The sequence below is a fragment of the Patella vulgata genome, chromosome 6 (assembly GCF_932274485.2).
Source record: "Patella vulgata chromosome 6, xgPatVulg1.2, whole genome shotgun sequence".
Taxonomy (NCBI): Eukaryota; Metazoa; Mollusca; class Gastropoda; family Patellidae; genus Patella; species Patella vulgata.
In genome coordinates this window covers 508949-519463 of record NC_065884.2, presented here as the reverse complement: position 1 = coordinate 519463, position 10515 = coordinate 508949, and the positions used below count along the sequence as shown (strand labels likewise).

Genomic DNA, 10515 nt, shown 5'->3' with positions numbered 1-10515 from the left:
ACAACTATAATGGTCTGGTGTGGTCAGGGGGGTTGGGTGGTCAAGTGGGACAACATGTGCATTTTACATCATAAGGTCTGTCATTGAGTCAAGTGGAATGGTTTCGATTCCCCTCTTGTACGTGACAAGGAGTAGGAACACCAATTCAACATCATTGATTTTCTCTGGGTCCTTCAACTGCTAATAAACCCTACACACAAGCAATTCGTTGAAATAAAATTGAACTATATGTTCGTCCCAAAATGGCCTAGTTTGTGAATGTTCTGCCCCATTTCTTTCTCTGTAAGGGTCATGGTGTTCATGTCTTGAAAATTACTAAAATTTAAAACTCACAATCTTGTCTAGTTGAACAAACCTATGCATTTGTTGATCATAAAATAATGATACTTTTTGTAATTTGTGTAAAACTTGTGTTGAGCTAAGAAAAACAAGCCAACAGTGAGGCTGATGTCCCCCGCCGAAATTGCAAAATAAATAGATGACACATATTAATTAATCGCACATTTATTTTTTTCACTAAGTTTCATCACTCTCTATCAGATAGAATCAAGATTATCTTGTCCCAAACCATCGACAAATGAAATCGATTAGCTCTGCTTAGCTTCAGCTCGAAATGTTAATTATTGAACTCAGTCAAGACATTCACCTAATGAACATCTACATATACATCAAGTTTAAACATTCACCTAATAGACACCTATGCCAAGTTTGAACATTCTACCTCAATTAGAAGGAGAGTTATTGTGTTCCAAAGTTTCTACCAATCAAATTGCTTATCACTCTGCTTACCCTCAGCAAAAAATGTTCATTATCGAACATAGTTAAGGTATTCATATAATAAATCTATACACCAAGTTTCATCAATCTCACTTAATTAGAACTAAAGTTATCGTGTCCCAAAGCATCAACCAATCAAATTGCTTATCTCTGCTTACCCTAAGCGGAAAATGCTCATCTTCGAACTCCATCAAGGCATTGACCTAATCAACACATACACCAAGTTTGAACATTCTAGCTCAATTAGGAAGAGAGTTATCGTGCCCCAAAGTATCAACCAATCAAATTGCTTATCTCTGCTTACCCTAAGCGGAAAATGCTCATCTTCGAACTCCATCAAGGCATTGACCTAATAAACACATACACCAAGTTTGAACATTCTAGCTCAATTAAAAGTTATCGTGTCCCAAAGCATCAACCAATCAAATTGCTTATCTCTGCTTACCCTAAGCGGAAAATGCTCATCTTCGAACTCCATCAAGGCATTGACCTAATCAACACATACACCAAGTTTGAACATTCTAGCCCAATTAGGAAGAGAGTTATCGTGTCCCAAAGCATCAACCAATCAAATTGCTTATCTCTGCTTACCCTAAGCGGAAAATGCTCATCTTCGAACTTCATCAAGGCATTGACCTAATAAACACATACACCAAGTTTGAACATTCTAGCTCAATTAGGAAGAGAGTTATTGTGTCCCAAAAAGTGTGACGGACAGACAGACGGACGGACAGACGGACAGACAGACAGACAGACGGACGAACCCATTTTAATAGTCCCCTGCTTTCTTCGAAAGGCGGGGGACAACAAAATAATTGTCAATCATCATTGCAGGCTTAGGAAATATTTAATGTTAATTGTCCTTGTAGGCTAAAAAATGAATACTGAAATGGACATACAGTGGGTTGTGCATCACATTAGCTAGTTTTTCATTAATGCTGGCAGTAATTATTAACCGGTCATTATACTGTATATTACTTTCTATATAATTATATTAAATTGTCATTTTATATTATTTCTATTTAAATTAAATCATAGGCCAGAAAAGACATATAGGAAATTGACTGACTTAGGCCTGTTTTCCATGTAACTGGCAAAAATGGGACAAAGAGAAGGGGAATAAATGAAATGGAGTTTAACGTCCTACTGGGCTAATGAAGACAGACATACGCCATACAGTGTGCTATGAGGGAATATTAGCCCAGACAGCGGCACTAAGGCCTACTCTTATATCGAATTCCGACTGTCAAGGGATCTTTTACGTGCACCCCAATGTGTACACGGGACCTCAGTTTTTCATCCCATCCGAATGACTAGACAGCTGTCCTTGTCTGTACCTCCATCACTGACAAGGGGGAACCAAGCCGCTAAGAGCAGAGGATGTGCATGTAACATGCTAATATATTTTACATTCTATATTATTATATTCGTTGTACTGACAAATATATCACGACTTGTTTTTGATATTCAACAGTTAATATATTAATATTTAGTATGTTAAAACTACCCTGACAATTTCATATACTGATAAAAGATAAAAGATTACAATATATTCCATAATATAATCATAAAATATGTGGCTTACTAACACTAGAAACCAGTTACCTTTATATACTCTTGGTTTTTAAACAATGTATTTAAAACTGAACACTTCTAAACTGGACACTAAACAATAGTCATTATTTACTTTTTCAATTTCATAAAAAAACATAAAAGTTTTGATATTCTCTACATAAAACCTGAAGATTATATATAATACATAATATCAACGCTGATATCTCAACTAATTTCACAATTATTACATTTTGATTTCCATAAATAATAAAACATGATTATAAAATAATAAAATATGTGGCTTACTAACATTGGAAACCAGTTACCTTTATTTGTTTTTATAGATATACTCCAAACTAAATACTTCTAAATTAAACAGGTGTGTTTGACCTTAATATTTAATTAAGGTAAATTATAACATTACCTTATATATTTAACTAGGGTAGTAAAATATGTTTACCACTTATACACATATATAATATATTTTGTATTAAATTATGATAAATTATACCACTCATGTATATAACATTTCTTATAATCAATACCATTCATACATGTATATATTTTATATTTAATTATGGTAGTAAAATATCAATACCATTTATATTATATTATATTTAATTATTGTAGTAAAATATTAATACTATCTGATGATATAATCTTATCATTAACAATACATAAACATCATTAACAACACACACCACACATCATTACGGATATCACAATAATTAAAATCATATTTCATCAGGATTTCACGTCTTCTTCTGTCTTTTCATCAAGTAAAAACTCCACATATTTTTTATTGTAAAATAACTGAAAATAAAAACAATTGTGAACATATCCCTTGATACTGAGACAATAATTGTATTGAACTTTAAGCATAATTCCTAAATATACATCTGGTTTTATTTTGGTAAAACTAATTTTTGTTGTGTATAGTCTGAAAGTCTATATTCAGCCATTTTCTATAGTCTGAAAGTTCAGGTAATTGTCTGGAATATTAAGGCCTTAAGGTCATTTCAGGACTAACATATGGTTTAATTTTATTTCAATAATTCGCTTGTGCATAGCGGTCTTCAGCAGTGGGAGGAAATCCACAGGGTTAGACAGGCAAACCCTACCCCTCGTCACGTACAACCGGGGAATCAAAACCACGCCAGTTGACTCAAATGATGCTAGACAAGGGGAAATCATGCTTGAAATCCTTATAAATAATTTCAACCAATTTATTGGGGGAGGATTAATCCAACAATTTATTATCTTTTGTGAAAACACAGCCTAAAAGATGATCCTCAGTTACAGAATAAATGATCAGAGAGAAACATTTCTATGAAACATTTCTAGGACTTAGAGGTAAAATTATTTCATACATGGATTTTGATTTTGAGTGATAAATTTAATGAAATGGGGTTTAACGTCCTACTGTTCTGCTCCTATGCTGGGCTAATGAAGACAAGCATATACGCCATACAGTGTGCTACGAGGGAAGTTTTGCCCAGACCGTGGCGTTACTGTCTACTCTTTTATCGAATTTCAACTGTCAAGTGTTCTTTCACTTCCATGCCAATGTTTATAAAAGACCTCGTTTGTTTGTCACATCTGAATAACTATACATTGTCCCTTGCAAAGCCCTCCATCCTGCACCACTGACAAGGGGGGGGGGGACCATGCAGGAAAATTCTGATGAACATTCTCAGTCAATACAGTGACCGAACATAGGACCTCCAGGTTAGCAAGCGGCTTCTGCGAGTGATAAATACGATTTGTAATCGACGTTGTGAAATCTTACCTCAACGATACAACAGACACCTCGTCCACCTATTAATATAAGTACTACCATTATCTGTATTAGGACTGGTAGATTGAGACTATCCAAATATCCAGACTGTAGACCATATAACCAGATCGGTAAAACATGAAGTCCTGAGATTATGAACATCCCTAGTGGTGTGTAGAACCCTATAATATATAACATGATGATATTACCAACATCTCTAGTGGTGTATAGAACCCTATAATATATAACATGATGATATTACCAACATCCCTAGTGGTGTATATCAATCAGGTCATTTCACGACTAACATATGGTGTATTTTTATTTTAATCATCGATTTGTGCAAAAGGATCTTCAGAAGTGTCGAGAAGCTGAAATTTCTCGATGAAAAACCACAAGGTTAGACAGACTACCCTACTCCTTGTCTAGTACAAATGGTGGCTTTAGACTAATCCTCCCTTTAGTGGTGCAGACATTACAAACATCACCTCAAATCATCATTTCATATCTATATAAAACATGATAAATAATCTGGAAGAAACGAACTGTGACCTAATAAATAAAACCAGTTAATAACTGATCGAGTTATAGCGAGACTCATCCTCGATATCCCCAGTGGATGAACCCAGGGTATAGTGGAGTAGAACGGAATGAGAAACTGGGGATACCGAGGATAAGAGGGACTATGCCTTTTATTGAAGATAACTTACCTCCGGCCATGACACTTTTAACTAAAGCAGGAAAATCTTTGGATGTTTCTTTCCAGTTTGGTCCTTTAGAATGAGTTGAAACAAATGTCATCCATTCCAACATTACGATTATATAACCCCACTAAAAATATATCATTATACAACATTACAGTGTATAACCCCACTAAAAATATATCATTATACAACATTACAGTGTATAACCCCACTAAAAATATATCATTATACAACTGTAGGTTGGATGGCTGAATGGTTAGCGCTTGCGCGTAGTATCACAAGGTCTGTCATTGAGTCAACTGGCATGGTTTCGATTCCCCTGTTGTCCATGACAAGGAGTAGGGTGACCTGTCCAACCTCTTCGGTTTCTCTCTGGGTCCTTTGTTTTCCTCCCAAATGACCTAAATTGTGTCGAGTAAACCCCATTTCTCTCTCTCTCTCTTTCACTCCACTTTGTGAAGTGACTCAGTGAATATGATCTGTGCACTGACAGTAGAAGTGTGTTAATATGGTCGGATGCGGCATGCATTTGCATCATAAGGTCTGGCATTGAGTCAAGTGGCGTGGTTTCGAATCCCTGCTTGTACATGACAAAGAGTAATTATTGAAATAAAATTGAACCATATGTTAGTCGTAAAATGACCTAGTTTTTGTGGAATGAACAGCTATAGACATTATTGTGGATTGTCAATGGTTTTCAAGGTCTACAATTTTTATGTTATATTTACAATATATAAAGTCAGGTTGCCATTTGTTGGGGATAAAAGATAGTTGTTGAGATTGGAGGGAAAACAAGAAATAAAATAAGGTTAAACGTCCGACTGTTCCGCTCTGACTGGGCTAATGAAGAGGGGCATATGCCATACAGTGTACTACAAGGGAAATTTTGTCCGAACAGAGGCACTACAGTCTACTCTTATATCGAATTCCAACTGCCTAAGGATCTTTTACGTGCACGCCACTGTGTACACGGGACCTCAGTTTTCTGTCCCATCAGAATGACTATACATTGTCCCTTGCCAGGCCCTCTATCATGAATGTAGATTTATTTATGAAAGTCATAAAAGTGATTGGACAGGAATGTTAAAGGCAGACACTTACAACAGTTCCGAGACAATGGAATATAGCAATTGTTTGTTAATATGACAGCAATACTTGTTATGTTATAAATAAAATAAAAGTTTATCACTAACCTTACTTAATCCACACCATAAAAAACCTCGACTCAATAAATCTATAATTACATCAAACTGTAACAAATATAAACATAAAAACCCCTGACTCATCAAATATAAACATAAAAACCCCTGACTCATCAAATATAAACACATATATAAATACCCCTGACTCAACAAATATGGGCCTAATCATTATATTTTTTTCTAGTTATTAAAGTCACAGCTGAGTGTCGACCCTGAACTCTTGCACCATGGGATCAGAGTAATTATTGAGATTATAGAAGCCATATCTGTTTGTCAAATCCTTGCCTCCTTCAGACACCAAGCTGTAATAGTAACCAGAATGACCAAGAATGTGATAACTAACTGTAAAATATAATCTTACCCAAGCACCAAATTTGGATGTTTGTTGAAATTTCCTGGCTGCGTAACCATCTACACCTAGAACAATCAAATTTCAAATAGACATTTAACATCTTGTTAACAATATATTTTTGGCTGAATGAGACTAAGGTAATAATATATAATGCCAGGCTATAGTCCAGATACCAATGCTTCCACCTAATTCAAAGGGGTGGAGGAATAGCTGAGTATGTGAATTTTAGTAGAATATATTTTTAGACCTCATTTTTGTAGGTGAATGTTGCCTGTCTATCTTCCAGGGTTTTCTCTCGGGGCTCGGGTTTCCTTGTAGTAATAAAAGAGTTCCCACAGAAAACCCACAATGTTTGACATGCAACATTACTCTTTGTCATGTGGCATCACTCAAAGTGGCCAGGAAATTCAGTCACATTTGTTTATCTCTCTTTCTTATATCGAGATCCAACTGTCAAGGGTTCTCTTACGTGCATGTCACGTAAAAGATCCCTTGGCAGTTGGAATTCGATATAAGAGTAGGCCGGGCAAAATTTCCCTCATAGCACACTGTCGGGTGTATGCCCATCTTCATTAGCCCAGGCTAGGAGCAGAACAGTAGAACGTTAAACCCCATTTCATTTCATTTCATTTACGTGCATGTCAATGTGTACACGGGACCTCAGTTTTTCGCACCATTCAACGACTAGACAACTGTCGTTGTCAGACTCTCCGTCCTTCACAACATCTTGAGGAACTTTCTCGGCCAACACCAGGAGCGAACTCGAGACCCTCCGGTTAGCCAGTCAGCATCTTACTCACTAATCCCCTGTGGCTCCCTTATCAAGTGCTGAACCAGTGTATTTTATAGACAAGAGCTGAACCAGTGTATTTTATATACAAGGGCTGAACCAGCGAATTTAATATACAAGGGCTAAATGAGCGTATTTTATATACACGGGCTGAACCAGCGAATTTTATATACAACCAGTGTATTTTATATACAAGGGCTGAACCAGCATATTTTATAGTCAAGGGCTGAACCAGCGTATTTTATATACAAGGGCTGATGAATATTCTGTAGGAACATGACAAATAATCTGCATTGTGATAAGATTTCATATTTTAAAACAAGAGGTTATACTTACAATCAAGGGAGACAGACAGACAGTAAAACAAGAGGAAGTAAAATGGATAATTCCACAATATAAATGATATTAACGCCAGTCCTATTCTTATATAACCTAGAAAATATAAAAACATAAAAAATTGGGTTGAATGTCCACTCAATGGGACTAACATATGGTACAATTTTTATTTCAATGAGTGGTCTTTAACAATGGGAGATAACCCATGAGGTTAGGCAGGTCATGTACAAGCTTGGGATCCAACCCACAACACTGGATTCAATAACAGACCTAATGATCCAAAGTGACTGCTTCAGATCAGTCGACAACCCCATCAACTGGACGTGACCCACATATACTATACATGTATTGTACTATAATTCTAATAAAATCTTTTCTATTAAAGATGCATTATCTGTGAGAGAGACAGAGAGAGAGAGAGGGGAGGGAGGGTTTAATAATTTCGGGACTAACATATGGTTGAATTTTATGTCAATAATTGGCTTGCGCGTAGGGGTCTTTAGCAGTCGGAGGAAACCGACAGGCAACCTTAGTCCTTGTCAGGTACAACCGGGTAATCGCAAACCACACCAGTTGACTCAATGACAGACCTTATGATACAATGTGCACGTGCTAACCATTCGGCCATCTACTTGACAATAGAGACTTTGTTTATTACCATGGTAATGGTACTTAACAATAGAGACTTTGTTTATTACCATGGTAATGGTACTTGACAATTGAGAATACAGACTGTCAATCTGGGGGACACAATTTAAGCAAATTCTTGTCACAACTTCAAACATTCATAAATTCGCTTAGAATAAAGAAATAAGGGTCAAATTTTCCGATACATTTTTCATCACCTGTATCTATTTCAAAACCATTACAGCAAGAACGACCAGATCTTTACAAAAATTTTACATAATGCATCTTTAAAAATGGACTGGTGATAATTCTATGGAATACACGTACTGAGCAATGTTTCGACTAGCATTCTCTAGACTTTATCAACATATTCCAGTTGAATTATTAAATGCCATTGAAACAATTTAAGTATACAAATCTATCAGGTATTTTTCTATACGTAGGGTTGATACATGACCTGGATGTTTGTTTATGCTCCAAGTTAATCCATTTATTATCTGTTTTATCAGATTTGATGTACGGAGTAGGTCACCTATAATCTATAGTACAGTATACATGTGTAGTATATCCACATATAAACAATAGGTCAGCTTTAATCTCTAGATTTCATGTATTATAAGATCCATGGTACAGTATAATAATCTACAATCTACATTAAATAACAGACATCTAGATTGGGAGAGCGAATGGGTTTTAACCCCCACTTGACACAAACCAGGTAATTTTTGGGACTAACATCTGGTTCAGTTTTATTTCACTAATTCGCTTGCACGTGTGAGTCTTTAGCAGTGGGCAAAAACAGACGATTCAGAGAAAACCCACAGGCAATCCTACTCCTTGTCATGTATAAGCGGGGAAGCGAAACCATACCCCTTGACTCAAAGATATACAAATGTATCTTTTGATCAAATGTGCACACATTAAACGACATTGCACTCCTCCCACCTTACAGAAAAACAGTTTGTAGATACATGTGTGTAAACACTTAGTCTCCTGGGGTAAATTTCTCTCATCGCACACTGTATAGTGTATACTCGGCTTCTTTATCTCGGTTGGCAGTTGGAATTCAATGATAGTGTCCAGGTAAAAATTGTCTCATAGCATGCTCAATATGGTGTATGAAATGAAATGAAATTCAATGTCCTACTGCAGATCTGCTCCGACCTGGGCTAATGAGAGAGAGAGAGAGAGAGAAATGGGGTTTAACGTCCACTCGACACAAACTAGGTCATTTCGGGACTAACATATGGTTTAATTTTATTTCAATAATTCGCTTACGCGAGGGGGGTCTTTAGCAGTGGGAGGAAACCAGAGGACCCGGAAAAAACCCACGAGGTTGGACAGGCGACCCTACTCCTTGCCACGTACAACCGGGGATTCGAAACCACGCCAGTTGACTCAATGACAGACTTTATGGTACAGCGCGCACTTGCTAACCATTCAGCCATCCAACCCCCCCTGGGCTAATGAAGATGGGCATACGCCATGTACAGTGTGCTATGAGGGAAATCTTGCCCGGACAGCGCCGCTACGACCTACACTTATATCAAATATATGACGTATGCCTGTTCTTCATTAGCCTAGTTAATGGTTCTGAAACATATGATACATGTAATTATAAACTTAAAACTTGGCCATTCCATTTGTTATCAATGAGACTGCAGAACTATCCATCCGCTCCTACCCTAGCTCTGTCTGCACTATACAGGAGTGAAATTATAAGTGGTACCGGTGGTTCACATATCGGAGGGCATAAACTATAAAGACATTAAAGTGTTGTTCCAAACGCAAATTATACTGTTGCTGCCAGGGCTGGTACAGCAGGGTTATTTATGTCAGTGATCACATTTGTTACAATTTGAATTAATAAATATAATAAAGTTGTCATGTCATTCATCATGAGTAGGTGTATGTATTACTCACCTATAATATTAGGTATGAAGAACAATATATCTGTCGCCATCTTTACTCGTCCTGCTGGTCTGTCGTCAAACTAACGGTACATTCTGATTGTTGACTACTTATAAATACTATCTACTCTAGTCTTTAGATCAAACAAATCACGGTTGTGCTTTATTTCATAACTCAACTCCAGTTCACCTTTCACCCTTCGCCTTTCAACTCTACCGATTCACCTCGTGTCTTGGTTAACCAGATTCTATAAATACTCGAAGTCAGACTCTTCGTGCATTAATCGCTCGACATTGTATTGATCTAAACAAATTTTGGTTTTAACGGAAAGGTATTATATTAGTCAAAAGTTTTTTAAAAAATGTGAACGAGCGCTTGCTGTATGCTTGAACCGAATGACCATGTTACGAGGTGAGAATAGCTTTAGAAAGGCATGCGCTTGATCTTGTCTGTCTGGGTAATTGAGACTAATCGATCGCTACTCT

General features: G+C 36.7%; 1 protein-coding gene across 1 annotated transcript; it reads right to left on the bottom strand.

Moving 5' to 3' along the window:
• Positions 1-2902: 2902 nt before the first annotated feature.
• On the bottom strand, positions 2903-10240 carry LOC126823971 (uncharacterized). Its single transcript, XM_050553047.2, has 7 exons — positions 10043-10240; positions 7493-7588; positions 6376-6431; positions 6006-6062; positions 4819-4939; positions 4121-4290; positions 2903-3144 (listed from the first exon to the last, which is right to left on the bottom strand). Exons 1-7 carry the CDS (start codon positions 10080-10082, stop codon positions 3076-3078), a joined length of 609 nt encoding a protein of 202 aa, XP_050409004.1. The 5' UTR covers positions 10083-10240; the 3' UTR covers positions 2903-3075.
• Positions 10241-10515: the final 275 nt, after the last annotated feature.

What these genes read in the sequence shown, in the direction of transcription:
- LOC126823971 (XM_050553047.2), bottom strand. Translation starts at nt 10,082, where the DNA reads ATGGCGACAGATATATTGTTCTTCATACCTAATATTATAG. An exon ending in CTTCATACCTAATATTATAG is followed by an intron (nt 7,589 to 10,042) that starts GTGAGTAATACA and finishes TATATTTTCTAG; the next exon opens with GTTATATAAGAATAGGACTG. An exon ending in TATGGTGTGGATTAAGTAAG is followed by an intron (nt 4,940 to 6,005) that starts GTTAGTGATAAA and finishes ATATATTTTTAG; the next exon opens with TGGGGTTATATAATCGTAAT.